General features: G+C 32.4%; 1 protein-coding gene across 3 annotated transcripts in view; it reads right to left on the reverse strand.

Moving 5' to 3' along the window:
• Vps13a (vacuolar protein sorting 13 homolog A) overlaps positions 1 to 19505 on the reverse strand; it is a 256331-nt gene that overhangs the window by 112340 nt on the left and 124486 nt on the right. For all 3 annotated transcript variants that reach the window (XM_005324116.5, XM_021725635.3, XM_005324117.5), the window contains exons 34-39: positions 18579 to 18726; positions 14796 to 14943; positions 8380 to 8507; positions 7740 to 7909; positions 7055 to 7269; positions 6038 to 6270 (exon numbers count right to left, since the gene is read on the reverse strand). In XM_005324116.5, the coding sequence (XP_005324173.2) occupies positions 6038 to 6270; positions 7055 to 7269; positions 7740 to 7909; positions 8380 to 8507; positions 14796 to 14943; positions 18579 to 18726 (1042 nt within the window). The remainder of the gene's footprint in view (positions 1 to 6037; positions 6271 to 7054; positions 7270 to 7739; positions 7910 to 8379; positions 8508 to 14795; positions 14944 to 18578; positions 18727 to 19505) is intronic.

The following is a 19505-nucleotide window of genomic DNA, read 5'->3' on the forward strand; positions in this document are numbered from 1 at the left end:
AAATATAGAGGTTATACTCTTAAGGTCACTGCAGCTTCCATCACTAATGATATTTTTATCCTTCTCTTTGGTCACCCACTTTGGCAGAAAATATATCATAAGCAGTCCTTTGGATTCTTGCCAAGTAAAGCTTCAGAAAACTGATTCCCCAGCTGACAGCTTCATTGCAATCTTATGAGGAATCTTAAGTCTGTATCACCGAGCTAAGAGAAGACTCCTAGATTCTTGACCCTTGGCATCTTCATTTTATAGTCCCCTAGACAGGATACTAAATGTTTCCTATTTTTATAGGGAATTCCAAGGGAATTCAGTTCCACATGCTCACCAATATAGCAACCCCAATCTACTTCACTGTTTTGCAAAGTAGAATATATCCCAATTCTTCTCATTGTATTTTCTTCTGAGGGTTCAACAATCATCTAAAGGGCTTTATCTGAGAAGAGATGTGTCAGAACAAAGTGTTCATATAATAAGCATGCAAAACATTTGGAGTAATGTGGCTGATATTATCAGGAAGACACATATTCCTGGGAAAGATAATTTCACTCCAAGAGAAAACTCCTGGTTCAAGGGCATGGTAATTGGCATCAGCTCAGTTCTGGTAATGACCTTTTTTGCTCACAGGGTCCAGAGGTGGCACATGGCGTCACATGGCAAAAGACAAAAAAGCACACATGCCTGACTCAACACTTCTTTAATATTCTTAAATATATGAAAAATTTAAAGAACTTACACTATGTATTTTACTTCACTAAAATCACTAAAATAAAATCTTATCACAGTATTCATCCACTGTACAACTAAAATGAAAAAAGTTCATCTACATAAGGAAAAGCTATAAAAGGCAAGGCAAATTGAAAATTTACAAATACATTAGATGTACTAATTAATTCTGTAATATAATTAAAAACTAATTGAATTTTCCCTAACTAAATTGGAAGAAAAAAATCTAAAACCATTCCCTCAAAGAAATCACACAAAAAAAATACTATTATTCTTTTTTTGGGGGGGGGGGATCTCTTTTATTTAGGATCTATATTCAGAGACTCTGTCTATAAGGAATCCAGAAAAATTTACCCTTGCTCAATTTTCATATCTGAAATGTTTATTTCTAGGTTTAATTTTTAAAATTAGTTTTAAGTAGAGAAATAGATAAGAAAAATGAAGCAAAATGTCTACCCTGTCTCTTGACTTCCAGACTCGTATATCCAACTTACAATTTACATATCTAGTTGAATGTTTCTTTTTACTTTTTAAAAAAATTTTTAATTTGTTATATAAGATAGCAGAATGCATTACAATTCGTATTACACATATAGAGCACAATTTTTTATATCTCTGGATGTACACAAAGTAGGGTCACATCATTCCTATCTTCATACATGTACTTATAGTACTGATATCCATCTCATCCCACTGTCTTTCCTACCCCCATACCCCTCCCATCCCCTCCCACTCCCTTTGGGAGTACACCCAATCTTCCCATGCCCACCTCCAAACAACCACATTATGAATCAGCATCCCTAAATCAGAGAAAACATTCAGCATTTTTTCTTTTTTTTGGAATTGGCTAACTTCACTTAGCATTATAATCTCCAGTTCCATTCATTTACTTGCAAAGGCCATGATTTTATTCTCTTTTAATGCTGAATAATATTCCATTGTGTATACATTGTCTTTATCCATTCATCTACTGAAGTGCTCTAGGTTGGATCCACAATTTAGCTATTGTGAATTGTGCTGCTATAAACATTGATGTGGCTGTGTTCCTGCAGTATGCTGTTTTTAAGTCCTTTGGGTATAGACCGAGGAGTAGGATAGTTGGGTCAAAGGGTGGTTCCATTTCCAGTTTTCTAAGGATTCTCCAAACTGCTTTCCATATTGGCTGCACCATTTTGTAGTCCAACCAGCAATGTATAAGGGTGCCTTTTCCCCCATATCCAACACAAATTGTTGTTCATATTCTTAATAGCTGCCATTCTGACTAGGGTGAGATGAAATTTTAGTGAGTACTTTTGATTTGCATTTCTCTAATTGATAGAGATGTTGAACATTTTTTCATATATTTGTTGATTGATTGTATATCATCTTCTGAGAAGTGTCTGTTCAGTTCCTTGGCCCATTTATTGATTGGGTTATTTGGTTTTTGGTGTTTAGCTTTTTGAGTTCTTTATATACCCTACAGATTAGTGGTCTATCTGATGTGTGAGTGGTAAAAGTTTAGGCTCTCTTTTCACCTCACTGATTGTTTCTTTTGCTTTGAAGTTTGAGTCCACCCCACTTATTGATTCTTGATTTTATTTCTTGCACTATAGGAGTCTTATTAAGGAAGTTGGGGCCTAATCTGACATGATGGAGATTTGGGCCTACTTTTTCTTCTAATAGGCACAGTGTGTTTGGCTTTAATTCCGAGGTCCTTGATCCACTTTGAGTTGAGTATTGTGCATGGTGAGAGATAGGGGTTTTATTTCAAATGAATTTCCAGTTTTCCCAGCTCCATTTGTTGAAGAGGCTATCTTTTCTCCAATGTACATTTTTGATGCCTTATGTCTCATATAAGATAACTGTAATTATGTGGGTTAGCCTCTGTGTCCTCTATTCTGTACCACTGGTCTAGAAGTCTATTTTGGTGCCAATATTATGCTGTTTTTGTTACTACTGCTCTGTAGTATGGTTTAAGGTCTGGTATAGTGATGCCACCTGCTTCACTCTTCTTGCTAAGGACTGCTTTAACTATTCTAGGTCACTTATTTTTCCAGATGAATTTCATGACTGCTTTTCCTATTTCTATGAGAAATACCATTAGAATTTTGATTGTAATTGCATTAAATCTGTATAGTGCTTTTGGTAGCATGGTCTTCTTTAATTTCTTTCTTTAGCATTCTTTAGTAGTTTTCATTGTATAGATCTTTCACCTCTTTCATTAACTTGATTCCAAAGTATTTTCTTTTTTTAGAGGCTATTGTAAATGCGGTAGTTTTCCTTGTTTCCCTTTCAGTGGATTTGTCACTGATAAACAGAAATGCCTTTGACTTATGGGTGTTGATTTTATATCCTGCTACTTTGCTTAATTCATTTCCTAGTTCTAGAAGTTTTCTGGTGGAATTTTTTCATCTTCTAAGTATAGAAAAAATACTATTATTCTTAATAAGTAAGATAACTAGCATATGACTTAAAGGTCAATATACTAGTTCTATGTACTTTGAGCATAAGAAATTATAATGATGGATAATATATAATCAGATTCTCAACATAAAATTTATGTTATCTCTTCATCTTATAGAAGGCAAAAACAAAAGAAAAGAAAAAATATATAAATACATGTAAAAGATTTTACACATGAAAAATTTTAATTGGCTTTTGTCCAATTAAATCAGGCATTTAATTTAAGTCCCTGAAACTTTTGGTTTGAATTTCACAAAATGCCAATTAAAAATATTCAAGTTGTAGAAAAGTTTTACATGTATTTGTTTTCTCACGAAATTGCTCTGTCCAGTTCTCTAAAACTGAACATGTAGGTGGTTCTCATCCATCAGAATATTCATGCCAAAACTACACACTCAAGTTCTCCATAATGTGGTCGACAGAGTTAAACTTCACGTTGCAGAATACTTTCTTAAAAGGGATTATTTCCCTGCTAGTGATATTTTTGACACCAACTATATCCAGTGTGATTTTATTGCCATTGTGGCATTCTTTTATAGAGAGACAAATCAGTGGGGCATTCAGCAGAAAGCAGTGTTTATAAGTGCCAGCACTGGCCCAAAGGATTCATATCCAAAGGCTGAGCACTGAACACAGCAGTCATTGCCTTATATCACACTCTTGCTAGTTCCTCTTTTACTTGTCAGTTTTTGTCTCTCATATAAAGTAATACACGTTCTGATTAGGCATTTTATTCCTATAGTATAGAATTGCAACAGTGTTACAATAAAGCTGTGGAATGTGTACATTGATACTGATGGTGCCATGTTATCTATTCTTTGTTCTGAAAAAGTTCCTATCACACTCTATTGATTTATTCTTTTTTACTACTATAACCCCCTCACCATATTTCTCCCTTTGTTATATGATTTTTACTGTGGAAACTATTAGTGCTTCCCCTTCAAAGAAGCAATCTTATAAGGTTCAACCAAACATGAACAAGCACTTAACAAATGCTCACAATAGACTCCTTACATTACAGAGATTGACTGTGGTAGGGAGTACTGCCCAAAGTTGAAGACCACTGAATAACAAAGAGAAAAGATAAAATATATGAGATAAAGTGATGATGTTTGGGTAAATACGTGGAAATATGTTCTATGAAACTCAGATTTTTCAGCACATACAGTTCCCTTCTTCTCAAAATACATTCCTATGATTCTTCCTGCCCAAGTTTAAGATCTACTTATCCTTCAGGTTATCACCATAAATATGACTTCCAGTGAAAAGTGCCTCCCCTCCTCCCACAACAGATAACCCCAACCAATAAACATAATGCTGGTATACTACAGGAAAATCTATCAACATAATTTAACATAAGAATAGGAAAAACTATTCTTTTTTTTCAACAGTCTGCCAATAGTCACACAATAAAATGCTACACTTAATAAGATATTTTCTGTCATAAAATTAGATATATAAGACTTTATATCTCAACATACTAAAGGTTTTATATATAAAATCAAACATTAAAATAATATCACTTCATTTGTTGCTTCTATTTTTCCCTTCTTTCTATATAAACATTACCTACTATATCTCTTCTGCATTCTCTCTCACTTTTTGAAATTGTAAACGCTTTCCTAACTTCCTAATACACCTCTTTCCCCCTAATTTACTATACTTTTTCCATCTTTAAGAACTAACTGGCCGCTCCCATCATTAAGGCTAATACATTCATTACTGCTGTGGATGATATACTTGACACCTGCTGTTTGCTTTAACGACAAATCTAGCTCATGGTTATTTTCCTTAGACCCTCCCTTTTCTTAATAATGAGCAACTTTGCAAACTAAGACAAGGTTTATTTAGTATCTTAATTTTTTCATTTAATGGGGATTGAACCCATGGGGCTTAATCACTGAGCAACACACATAGCCATTTTGGTATTTTATTTAGAGATAGGGTCTCACTAAGTTGCTTGGTGCCTCACTAGATTGCTGAGGCCAGCTTTGAAATCTTGATCCTCCTGCCTCAGCCGCCAAAGCCTGAAGTTAGGATGTTCAACACAACATGGTCAGGCCTTGGATTACAGGCATGTGCCACCATGGCCAGCCTATTTAATATCTTTTTTTTTTAAATATTTATTGTTTTACTTTTAGATGGACACAATATCTTTATTTTACATTTACATAGAATGAGCGCTCTACCTCTGAGCCATAACCCCAGCCTGTATTTAATATCTTAATCAATATATATTAACTTAAAATTATAATGTCTATTATATTTCATAATTAGAATATTTATGCTTCTATTACTCCTTTAGAAGCCTAAACATTTTCAAGTGTATTTTTTAAACTATTGGGAATCTATGCAAATAAACTAAGAATTAAGAGCTTTAAGGAGGAAGAAAACAAAGTGACTACTAGTGAGTAAAATTCAAATATGAAGTATATCAAAGCAAATGGCTGAGGTTGAAAATATGTTATATGCAGATAAGCAAAACACCCAAATGGGAGATAAAAAGGGAAAATAATAAAACTGAAACAACACAGAAAACAACTGGTAGAAAGTCCTAAAAGTCAATGAGCAGTTTGAAACTGACATGGTTAGAAATTCAGAGTAAGATCTTAATTGAAAAGTATCAAGAGGAAACCAACTTCTTATAAGAAAATTCCCACAAATACACACAACAATGAAGAACATCTACAAAAATGAAAAAAAAATTTGAAAACTGGTATAATAATATTCTAAATGAGGCTCTTCGAACAGAGACAAAGTTATTATACAGAACAAGGTTGGAAAGAAAATAGGAAATTTTCACTCCTAAAAATGATATATATTATATATTAAATCAGTTACAATTAAGCAAATAATTAGTTAGTAAACTCACAGTAGTGACTTTGCCTTTTCTCTTGGCTGGAAGAAATGGGCATGCTCTGATTTGGAGATCTTTAATAGCAGCAGTTATTGTACTATTTTTACTGTCACCTTTACAGCAAATTTCACATTGTGTTGTAATGACCAAGGCAGGAGCATCATTTTTTGTCATGTCAGCCACAAACACAATTTCAGGGTTTTTAATAAGAATATTAACTTCCCATTTCTCTGACTCCTGTACAGGTGCTAAAATAAAAATAATAATTCAACATTTTAAATATATATGTATTTGTTATATAAGTATTAGTTATAAGTATTTTATTATTTATGAGAAAAACATGTTTCTCTAAGTACAAAAGGAAAATAAAAGAATCATAGATCCCCAAATAATCTACTCAAAATTTCTCTTTGTTTTTTTGTTTGTTTTTGGTGGCACTGAAGATTAAACCAATGGACTCATGCATACTAAGTACATGCTCATTCAAGCTCCAATTCTCTCATGACTTGGAGAAACACTAACAACTGTGAGACAAAATCTTTACTATTTAAGGGCACAATTGGAACCTAATCTAGATTCCAACTCTCAACCTGATACTCTTTCTACTACATGAAATATTTTAAAAATATAAAAATTATATGTAAAAGCTATTTATCAACAGAACAGAATAAAACACAAATATATTAAATTAAGATATTATCTTTGATCCCAAAAAGATGTGGTTGGTTCTTATTCTCCCTACTTGATTTCTTTTGGCAACAAATTTGTTCATATTGTTGCCTGTAGATAAGCAAATTACTTATTCCAATGTAGGTCTCATAATTTTTTAACCCAATATATATTTGCACTGTCAAAAAAAATACAAACTGCATATACTCTCAGAAAACACATTAAGGGTTTCCTCCTACTCTGAACAATAAAGATTTTAATTTATTTCTGCACTTACTCTGATCATCTAAATGGCTAACCAAGATAAATGCTATTATAGTATTTCAAAAGTAAAGATATTAAATATTTTAACTGGTAACTAACCTTCTTTAGAAGTCCATGCTTGAACATTGGTCTCTGTAATAGACCCTGCTGTGTATGCCTCCAAAAAGACATTTGCAACTGTCAGCAGGAATTCCACACTTGCACAGATATACATTTCTTGAAAGACTGCATCAGTCACAGAACCATCTCTGATTTTCCTAAACTTAACATCCATCATGTCCTTTTTGTCAAACCCAACTGTCAGTCCTATCATTCTGAAAAACACAATAACAATGCCTATGTATGAGTAATTTACAAATAACCAAATACACCAATTAAAACTTTAAGGCCTCTTATTCTTTTACTGAGAACAAAAAAGCACTCTGAAGTCATGTCTCCTAGGAAGATCCACAAAGTGCTATAAATAACAGACCTTTAAACTTCTGGAGCATAAATACTTCATAAATTAGAAACTTCATGTTTAAGAAATTACCATTTTTGAAAGTCAGCATGCTTTTTCCCATTTATTTTTATTTATTCAATAAATCTATCAACTGTCTAGTAAGAGCATATAACTAAACCAGAACATTTCAAATGTAACATGAATATCATGACTTGACTGAACTGAAGCTCTGAAGATCCTAAGATGTAAATAGAAAGTTAAAATGTAATCCTAAAGGTATGCTCTATACAATATACCAACAATTTCTAAGGTAAAAATTCAGAATGCTATTATAATACATACCTAGGAGTTGCTTTCTTGATGTGAGGTCTTTTATCATCTAAAATACAGTTTCTTAATGAGAAAGAAGAAAATATTGATTCATCTGTATACATTTTTAAATTACTTGTAATATTTTCCAACTTAAATTCAGCAAGTTTCAAAGAAGGATCACGAACATCTGTAAAAGCCTCCTATAGAATAAGAAATCCAAACAGAAATCTGAAAATTATACAAAAATAGGTTTAAAGAATACTTTATTATATAAACTAATAGAAATTATTATATCTGCTTATCTGAAATATCAAAATTCTCTAATTTCGGGAGTGATGCAGGGGCTAATTCCAAGGCTTTGCACATGTTGAGTATGTACTTTACTGCTGAGCTATATATATATCCTCTGCTCCAAAATTCTATATTGTCAAAGGACTCTCCAATAAAATGCGCAAAACAATTTATTTTTCACATTATTAGTTATATAAAAGTAATAGCTAATTAAAAATGGAAATAATCAAAATTATTGTCAATTTAAAGTGAAAAGATCAACCATTTCTTCAGAAGAACACTACAAAATACACACAGAAAATGAACAAGCATTACTGATGAACATTCACATATATAATTTTTCACAATAAAATGTATTTTATTTCCTTCCTCAACTTACCTGTTCAGGACCTGGACTATACAGTATCATGGTGAGATAATCAGTTTTGAAACTCATATTTAGTGTTGTCTTAACTTGAGAAGCATGTGAATGTACTTCTACAACAGCAGCTGTTACCACAGTGGCTCCTTGAAAAATTATTAAGAGAAAAAAATATGAAAAGTAGCTTATTAGAACAATCATGAAATATATTCAACAAATTAAGATGTTATTCAAGAAAATTAAAAATATTAGAAATTCACATATAGAATTTCTGGCTTGGGATTCTTTGCATAATAATTTGGGAATATTAAACACTCAGCACTCCTGTTTTCTATCAATGCTTTCATTTCTACTTTTATAATTTGGGAATAATAAAACTAACCACAGGGTTTGTTTTGAAGATTAAGTAAATCAGCATGTGTAAAATGTATACAAAAGTGCTTAACAATAAGTAAATAAAGCACCGTTCACATAGTTTAATATTGAAATTTTACTTTTAAAAAATAAGACCAAATAAGACCCATCAGATGTTATTTTAAAAATTGTTCCACTAATCAGGACTCAAATATTGTGTTTCCTAGATTTAAGTTTTAATGAGAATATTATATGTACCTGATATATATTAAATGGGCTTATAAGGAAAACACATCAATTCTTAATTCTCATTCAACCCAACTCAAGAAACAAGATCAACATTCCAGGTAATTTATTTCTAATTAAGATAAAATTTACATAAAATGAAATAAATGAAATCCTATCCGAACAACTTATTGAGACTTCATAAATGTATACATCCATGTAACCAACCCCCCAACATATGGAACATTTAAATCCCCCCACAAAAGTCTCCTTAATTGATCGTTCCAGTCAAATTCCAACATCCCTACCATTCTAATTTCAATTATCATGGATTAATTTTGTCTGTACCTAAATTCTATTTCAATGGAATAATATAGATTGTACCATTTCATGGTTGGCTTCTTTCAGTGAACATAATGTTTCTGAGATTTATTTATGTTACTACATGCATCAGTAGTTCACTTATGGAAGTAATCATGCACTCTGAAAACAGTTTATTCATTCACCTATTGAAAAACATTTGGATTATTTTTAGATTTGGACTTCTATGAATAAATCATTCTGTGTAAATACACACTTATTTTGGAATACGGTGGGGTTAAATACCTAAGTGTGGAGTTACTCTATTATAGGTAGGTGTATATTAACTGACAAACTCTTTGTCAAACTGGTTATACTACTTCATATTCCTACAGGCCATATGTAAAAGTTTTAGCAATTCCATTTACTCCATCAACATTTGGCATTGAAAGTCTATTATAATAGTCTGGTAGACTGAAGTTTATCTCATAAAAATTATAATAGCCATTTTTTATGTATTACATATCATCCTCTCCCAAATATCCATATCTTTTGATAATCATTTTGTTTTCAAAAAGTTGCTATTGAATTATTGTAATGTATTCTGGGCCTAAGAACCATAATACACCATGAATATGTTTCTTATTTATTATTAAATTATTTATTTGAATTTGTCATACATGATGACAGAATGCAACTCTTTCATACTACACATACAGAACACAATTTTTCAGGTCATTCATTATACATAAAGTGTTTTCACCCCATTTGTGCCTTCATACATGTACTTAGGGTAATGATGTCTAACTTATTCCACCATCATTCCTATCCCCTTGCCCCGCCTCCTTTCCCCTCCCTCCCCTTTGCCTTTCATTATCTTTGATGATGAAAAATTTTGATAGTCTATATATAAAGTTTCTCTTTTATGATTGGTGCTTTTGCATCTACCTAGGATATCTTTGGCTATCATATGATCAATGAAGATAATCTTTCATGTTTTCTTCCATGAGTTTAAAGTTTTAGCTTTTAAATTTTACATTTTGCATCCATTTCAAATTATATTTTGTATGTGGTATAAAGGGATAAGTTTCAGTTTTTCCCACATTTACCCACTTGTGACAATATCATTGTTAAAAAGCCTATCCTTTTCCATATTTAATACAATCTCAAAAATCAACTAACTATATTTTTGTATCTACTAGACCTATTGTCTTCCGATCTATATTTCTGTATTTTGCCAGCAGTATATATCTCCATTGTTAACAAATTTATAGCAAGTTTTAAAATTAGAGTTAATCTTTGGTCTTCTTTTGCAATGTTGTTTTCAAACTGTTCTTGGTTTTTAGCATTTCCATATAAAGTTTAAAAGCAAATTTTCGATTTCTATTAAAATGAAGTCTGACAAGGATTATGCTGAATCTACAATGCTCCAAAACCATACACTTCTCCATCATATTTAAATCATTTAGTTTCTCTCATCAGTCAGTATAGAGGACTTGCATAATTTCTGTAAACTTCTTCCCATGTGTGACTTTTGATGCTACTCTAAATAATGTTTTTTAAAAATTTATTTTTCAACTGTTACTGAAGATATTTACAAATTGCATCTTGTATCCTGTTAAAATGCTAAATTTATTTATTAATCCTAGGAATTTGCTAAACACTTCTTAGTGTTTTCTACATGATGGGTCAAGGTGAGACAAAAGGCAGTGATATTTTCCTTTATTCTATTAATCCTTTCCTCAGCCTTACTGTTTTGTAATTGTCTGCTAGAAGAATAATGACATGAATGGTGACTGTGCACATTCTTGCCTTGATCCTTTTTTTGGTAGTGGGGGGGAAATACTTTCAATATTTTGTCAAAAAAAAGTATGCCTCTCAAGTTTTTAAATAGGTGCTGAATTTTATCAAATGTACTTTGTGCATAACTCAAGATGATCATATGATGGCCCCACTGCCTTTAGCCTTTTAATTTGTTCAATTACATTTATTTTCAGTGTTAAACCAACTGTCACACAGGATAATTATCACTTGAGATGAACTTCCTTTATATCTTTATTATTAGATTCAATATTATGTTGTAGCTAGCATTCACTGTCATGAAATTATTCATAATATTCACTCATTATGCTGTTAGTGGTCTGTAAGTAATCTATTTAAATCTTATATTGAGAATTTATATTTGTGGGGAAAAGTGCATAGAGTATTGCATACATGGCATATGTTAAGAGTATCTGAGTGGCAGGCCATTCCCCTGTGCTAGGCCCATGAGCAGCAGGCCAATTACCTGGTAGGCACAACCCTGGGCATGAGGCCATGTGTTGCAGTCCCTGTGCTTGCTCCACAGCCCCCTCCTGGACTGGTCACTGCAAGGACAGTTAGCAAAAAATTGTATTGGTGGCTGCATATAATCTACTTAGCTATTGCCTGAGTATATATACATGGTAACTGCACAATAAAATCAGACCAGCTTCCTGCTTGGTCTCTGGAGGTCTTGATTAGCGACTCCACAGCCACACTCTCTTCTACCCTGTTTTGTGGACTTCCTCACTGGACGAGAGAGAGCCCACAGATCTGTTCATTAGTCTTTCTAGAGGTTTATCAATTTTATTAGTCCTTCCATTAAACCTATTAAATTGACTTAAACTTCTCTATTGTTCATCTGTTCTCTTTTGTTTTTTCTATTCTTATTTCTGTCTTCCTTTTATTTACTTTGGGTTTATTTTTCTAGTTTCTTGAGGTGAAAAATTTGACATTTTATTTTAATCTTATTCTTTTTTAATATAATTCTTTATAGCTACAAATTTCTTTCAGCATTGCTTAAGTTGCACTTCACAAATTTTTTCATATTTTATGTTGATCATTATTCAGTTCAAATGACATAGGTATAAAAATTTGCAGAAGAAAATTATTAAAATAACAATATATTCTAACCTTTATTTCTTGTGCCATCAATTTTAGATATTATCTTCATAATCCCGATTATTTATATATTATTTCATTTACCTGTCACATCTTCCTCTCCAGATTTAATTAGTTCTGTCTTTACTTCTGTATTATTATGATTAATAACATTTGCTTATTTATATACTCTTTCTCTGTCTTCCCTTGCCCTCCAAACCTTTATACTAAGAGCTAACTTTTAATAGGTCACAGCAAGGGAGCTGCTCTGCTAGGTAAGAAATCCTAACCCAGAAGAAGGTCATCTACAGATGGTTTGGCACCTACGTAGTCTTTCATGTGTTGTTGGACTACGTATATTTTTCAGTGAAGAGATTTATAGTTTATTATAATATTGCCTCTGGAACTTTAGCTACACTGGTGCATCTCTCAAAATTGAAAATTCTTCTTTCCCATTCTAACAGTAGCTAAAAAATCATGGAAAACTCGGCACACTGTATTTCTGCATTACAATATAAAGATTTCTTTCTTAAAAACAGAAAACTTACAATTCTCTCTATGCCACTTATAAAATATAGTTAAGTCCTCATCACACAAACTATGTACAATTTATGCTAGTTTTCTTAGGATATAGGACATAATTCTACCTAACTTTTCTTCTTCTTCTTTTCTAATTTTTTTTTTTTGTTGTTGTTGTTCATTAAATAGTCTCAGTTCCTTTTTAATGAAAACCAAGTACTTCCAGCTTAGTCACATATATAATTTTGGGATTTCTTTAAAATGCACTCCTGGGTAGAATCTTTATTGTTTGATCCCATATTTTCCTCTTTCTGATTCCTAGTTTACCTTGCTGGAACATATTTTTAAACTCATTTTTTTAGGTGTGGATATTTGGGAGTTTGAGTACATTTTTTTAAGTGTATCTTTTAGTTATAGTTGGACACAATACCTTTATTTCACTTATTTATTTTTATGTGGTACTAAGGTTCCAACCCAGAGTTCGAGGAGATTGCTCTACCACTGAGTCAGAACGCCAGCCCAGAGTACACTTTAATCAATGAAAAATCTAAGAATTCTTTTGTTTTCACATTTTAGATGATGGTTTGGCCATATACAGAATCCTGGCTTTAAAATCATTTTTCTCAGAATTCTGAAATATTGCTCTATTTTCACCTATTATCCAGATTCCCATCTTATCAAGTTCTACTGATAATGCAAAAGCAATACACCCCTGAACACAAACACACACACAATCAATAATCAGCCATTTGTTTCCCAAGCCCCTAGTAGGCAGCCTGTTTCTTTTTTTCTTGTAACTTTTAAAATCTTACCATTTTTGGTTCTGATAGTTAAAAAAAGGAAATTTTTTTACATGGAGAGACATAGTTTACTCAAGCTGCTTAAAATCTGGTAGATTCTTTATGAGAGTTGACTTGATATTTTACTTAAATACAGAGTTTAATACATATTTGGAAGCTTTCATTCTCTCAGATATTTCCCCTGCAGCATTATTCTGGAATTGGTCTTTCTGAACTGAAGCAACACTTTTTCATCCCTGTGTTTTTGGGGACTTGTAGTTTATTGTGATACTACCTCTGCTGCTACAGTTTCGATAAAGCAACTCTCTAAAATAGAATGTGAGAGAAGAGAATTTCTTTATTTTAGAGAGTTGCTAACAGTGGCTCAATTATGCAAAATTTAGTATGCTATACTTCTGCACTACAAGTATATACTGTTCAATTATTTGTTTATTTTAGAAAGCACTAATGTATTTATTGTTTCTTTCATGCTTGTGCTCTTGTGATTTTTCCTCAAATCTGACCAATTATGTTTAACAATAAAGGACTGTGTTGATTAGATAGTAAGGATGGGTTTCCAGTAACTGCTGTAAATGTAAGGTTATTTTTCTGTAAGAATTCTCCAAGTGGTAAAGCTATATAATACCTCAGGGCTTTGAAAATGTAGACATCATGGATAAGTAGGTTTTACTTTATGGTAGGTAGGTTTGAGGATCTCCAAATTGTATAATGAGGATAACACTTCATTATTGTGCATCAAAATCATCTTAGCATTCCTAACTAACCCAATTTTTCACATGCTAGTACTGAACTTAGCACCCAGCTATATTCCACATAGCACTTTAGATCTAACACTGGAAAACAACTTTCTAAGTTATGATTCCTTCTATCCTATTTTTCAGCCATTTATCTTGAAAACATATGTTAAAACCCACCATCTACAATGATCATCTTTCTATATACACTCATAATATTTTGATATTCCTAATACCATTGTATACTATTATAAGGATAAGGGAGAGGGTTGCAAGCAGATGGAAGGACCTATAGGAAAGCTGAGAAAAAAGTAACAAAACAGAACTAGGAATTTTAATTCAAAGGATAAATATCAACAGAATGACTAATAAAAGAGATAATTTATGAATGTCTAAATGGAATTAGAGCATTAGAAAGAGATTTATTAATCCTAGGAGAAGAAGAAAGAGAAGGGAAAGGAAAGAAAGAGAGGAGAAAGGAAAAAAGGAATAGAAGAAAGGAGAAAAGAGGGAGATGGGGCAGGGAACAAAGGAGAGGAGGGGGAGAATAGAGAGAGGACAGAAAGCATGAAAAAGGGGAACTAATTCAAGGTTAACTTACCTCCTGAATGGTATGAAGCATTAGCTACTCCATTAGAATTGCCAGAGTGGTCTTTCACACTAGCAGGTGAGGCATGAACATCTTCATACCATAAGTTGCCATATAATGTTTTAAAAATAGTAGTCATATCTTCTTGACTAAGAATAAACTATTTAAAAAAATAATTTAGGAAAATAAAAAAAGAAAATACAAGGAAAAATGTTATGGGCCAGGGTAAGGCAATGACCAAACAGACTCCATTTTACCCTGAGACTCCATATCATGTAAGAAATGCTTCTCCCATGGGAAAGCCCCAACTCTGTACCCATCAATAGTTACCTAGCAATTCTTATACAATGTAAAATTGTTCTCTCTTCTTTCTATATATCTAGGGCAACGTACCTTGTCAGAGATTAACCGTCTAGACTTTAGTAACCATTCTCTAACTTGTATTCAACTAGGATCATTTTGACCCACTTCCTTTCTGCTTGCTTGCTGCTATGTCAACCTGGAAAGTCTTGTGGGAAATACCAAAGTACCCATTGTACTGTCTCGTTAACTGCACAATTCAGCTTCTTACTTTCTTGCTTATATTGGCTAAACCCTCAAACGTCCCTTTTGTGGGTTTTTTGTTTTTGTTTTTGGCTTAAATATGAGGCCAACTGAAGGTAGGCGCGTCACTCTGACCATCTCGCTTTTAGAGAGTTAGAGTGTCTGCTGGTGGCCAGCAATAAAAGCTTAATTGGAATGGCAATGTGTGGTCTGAGAGTTATTTGAGGGTCTCGGTATTGGTATAACAAAAAAAAGATTTGTTCTTTTTAATACCCCTATATCCTTCCCTTAAAATTCTCATGTAAGAAAAATGAAAAACTTATTTAATTTTAGCTCTCTAACTGAAATTTAGATTAAAATTTTAATGCATAAGAACATTCAGTTTTCTAAATGCCATGTGATCTTTAGGAATTTGTGAAATACACAACTAAATTAGATAACTACTGCCAGTGAACTACTTGTTATGAATGTGCCAAATAATCCAGTAATTTTAAACCTTTAAAATGAACTTTCATTGGTCAGTAGTTATCCAATACTTTGGACATTTTTGATTATTAATCATCTATTTTATAAAAGATAGAACAGCCAAAATAACAGTATATTTGTGTGATGAAATATATAATGTGTTTTGCATGAATTATTTTATTTCAATCTCACAAAAGTCTTAAGTATATGAAATATAATCCTGATTTTATAAGAAAATAAAAATAAACAGTTAAGCAAAATGCTTAAGTTCACATAAACTTCAATAACTCCCTCACAGTTAACTTCAAACCCCACATGTTTTGAAATTAGCCTATACCAACACCATAAGACCTATTATGAGAGATATAGTGGTTAATTGTATGTATACACAAAGGTATGGTATGTTTCATTAGTTTGGTTCACAGTAGCTAAATATCTTGTCAAATATTATTCTAGACATTCTTCTAAAGTTTTTTGTTAGATGAGATTAACATTTAAATCAGTAGATTTTGAGCAAATGAGACTCCTTTCCATGACAGAGTTGGCCTCATCCAATCAGTTGAATGCATTCCCTAGAAAGAAGACTGACCCCTTTTCAAGCAAGAATTCTGCTGCAGGCTACCTTCAGACTTCTGCAACATCAACATTTTCCTGTGCCTTCTATTGGCCTACCTTGTACCTTTTGAACTTGTTAGCCTCCACATCATATGCACCAATTTCTTAAGCTAAATCTCTCTCTTTTACCCCTACCACACCATTCCTATTATTTATTTCTTTGGAGAACCATGAATAAAGTAACAGCATTTATATGAAAAAAATGAGTTTTAAACTGATGTATGTGATCAAGACAGTTTTTTTAATTGCGAAATTGTGACTTCATTCTAAACTTGTCAAAACTGTTTTTATTTCTGGTTGAAAAAAGCTAAAGGGATTTTAATTACACAAAATTTTTCAGTTGTATTGAAATCAGGCTTCCTTTGACTGTACTTCATTTAGTTTTTAAGATAAAGTCCATATATACTTTATTCATGCTACCTATTTTTTTTTAAACTTTCATTCATTCTCTTTTACTTATGACACTATTTTGTGCTCATTATGGTGCAAGCATTGCAAAAATAATATGCTCATATAAATTAGTTAACTGAAATTAAATGTTAGAACTTTTAAATCATTTCTTTCAATTAGTACAGTACAATGAATTCCCCTCAAATACTAATTTTTAATCCTAACTCTTCAATCTAGACAGCAGCTCACTGGAAGAAGCTAGAAGAATTTTAAGGATTGCAAGACCACTGATGTATGGCTCCTACAAGTCAGGGCAGGCAGAAATCAAAAGTTGTTGCACTTGGTCTGCATGCATGAAGTAAATGACTTCATTCCAGCTTTTTCTGACAGAGAATAAGGTCCTAGGGTATAAACATAAGGTCCAAAAGGGATAAAATGTGTGGGCTGTGGAGAGAGCTACGGCAATACTTTCTAATTGTTCAGGTGAATCAGGATAGGGGAAGACTGAACTTCCTCCTAGTGAATCTGACCCAGAAAGCACCCAGATATTTGAAGGTGATCTGCAGCATCACATAAATATTCTGCATGAAGTCTCCCTGAGAACAGTGAGCGAAAACAAAATCTCTGTTGCCACACGAAAATCTGCCTAATAACACAGTGGGGTGTGGATCTCCCTGCATTCTGGGTAGAATATGCTATTTATGTTTTTTAAGTTTCTATCTGTTCTCTTACCAATATAAAGAGACTTTCAAATATTTCAAATATTTATCTGAAGACACCATCCATCCCCAACCCTATAAGTTAACACATTCATATTACCTTACTTACAAAGAGCTTAAAAACTTTCAGTTGACACCATCACATTTTAAACACTGTATATAATTTTGACTTAAAAAGTCTGAAATCTCAAAAATGATGGTTTTCTCTTTTTGAATAAAATTTTATAGAGAAATTTAAAGGAAAACTGGGGATGGAAGGCGGGGAAGGATCTAAGTAGATTTCTTAAAGAATAAACAGAGTATATGTTGCTGTCACTTCAGTAAAGCATGTGATAATAGTTTTAACTTCAATCCTGTCAGAAGGGAAAAATAAGGACTTGTGGGTGGTCTGTTAGAGATCTGCAAAGTAATGTCAATGAACAGACAAAGCTATAACTAAGGTGATGACAACATTTACCGTTTTCACCTTCAACCTCCCCACTCTTCTAGACATTCTCTTCCTTTAACTTCTTTTTTTACAGGTTACTTCATATTTTACCATAGCTTTAAATATTATATGCTGATAATTTATCAAATAATATTTCCAGCCAAGACCTTTCCACTAAATTCTCCATGAATACAACTAATTGACTGTTTCCTTCATGGAATTTATCACAATTTATAACTATTTTAAATACATGTCCATTCACTTTTTACTATCTAACTACTGCATATTCCAGATCACCATCACCACCAACCACTGCCTTAGACTTGTAAGTTACATGAAGTAAAATGTCATATCTTCTTTGTCACCTATATCTCCAGCACCTAACACAAGGCTTCACACACAGTAAGTACTCATTTTTACTTATATTTTAACTGGCAGCAAATCCTTAAATTAGAGTATCTGTTAAAAGAGTAAACGGAGAATATTTAAAAATTCTAGAATAATAAGTCACAATTTTCCTTCTGACCGAAATGATTATATAAAAATTCTACCCAAAAAAGTTCTTATATTCCAAAGCAACATTTCCCATGAAAAACAACAACAAAAACAGAAATCAAAGAGCAACCAGAATGTTACCTCCATAGGTTTTAGCTGAGCATTTACATTAAAACAAGGAACTTCTTGGTACCATTCCCAGGACATATTTCGCTCAACAATCACTTCAAGATTTAATGGCAGTAATAGGTCCAATACTTCCTGGTATGCATCATTAAAATACTGAGACCTGTAAGTAGAAACAAAATTTCTATGAATTGTTTCATATATAGTCAGATGAGGGTGGAGGGACAAAGATTAACTTATATAAACTTCTATATAAAAGAGAAATCAATAAATTTTGGATATGAAGAAACTCTGTTGGGCTACATTTTACATATCAACATGAGAGATGTTCTGTCCCTATAGAAACAAAGGTGACTTTATCTGATAAATTAATTTTTTAAATAGCATTTTACAATGTGGTAAAAAGTGACAAAAAATACTCGCTGTATACAAAATCCAGAACTATCTCTATATAATCAGTAAACAACCATTACATAAAACCTCATTATAAAAACATTTTACTACACTGATTCAGATATGTAGCAGAATACTGCATATTTCCTTACTTTAAAGAGAAATAAAGTTGTACCATATGAAATTTCTATTTCTATGGATCAAAATAGCTGAGTATGTATAATTTTATATAAAGCTGAACTATATTTGGTTTTCCAAGTACTGATAAAAGTAGGATTGATGCTCAAGAATCAAGAAAAGATCAGTTCACTGAATTCCTTTGTTAGATATGAAGTGTACCTCAAAGCTCACATGTAAGAAAATGCATGAGGTGAAATGATTAGATTATGAGAGTTGTGATCCAGTCAGTGGATTAATCCACTAAAAAAGGATTAACTGGGTTCAATGTCAGAAATTAAATGGGTTGTATCTGAAGATAGTAAGGCATGACTAGAGGAGGCAGGTCACTGGGTACATGCCTTTGGGATTTATATTTTGTCCCTGTTGAGC

Source organism: Ictidomys tridecemlineatus, chromosome 4 (genome assembly GCF_052094955.1).
Source record: "Ictidomys tridecemlineatus isolate mIctTri1 chromosome 4, mIctTri1.hap1, whole genome shotgun sequence".
NCBI lineage: Eukaryota > Metazoa > Chordata > Mammalia > Rodentia > Sciuridae > Ictidomys > Ictidomys tridecemlineatus.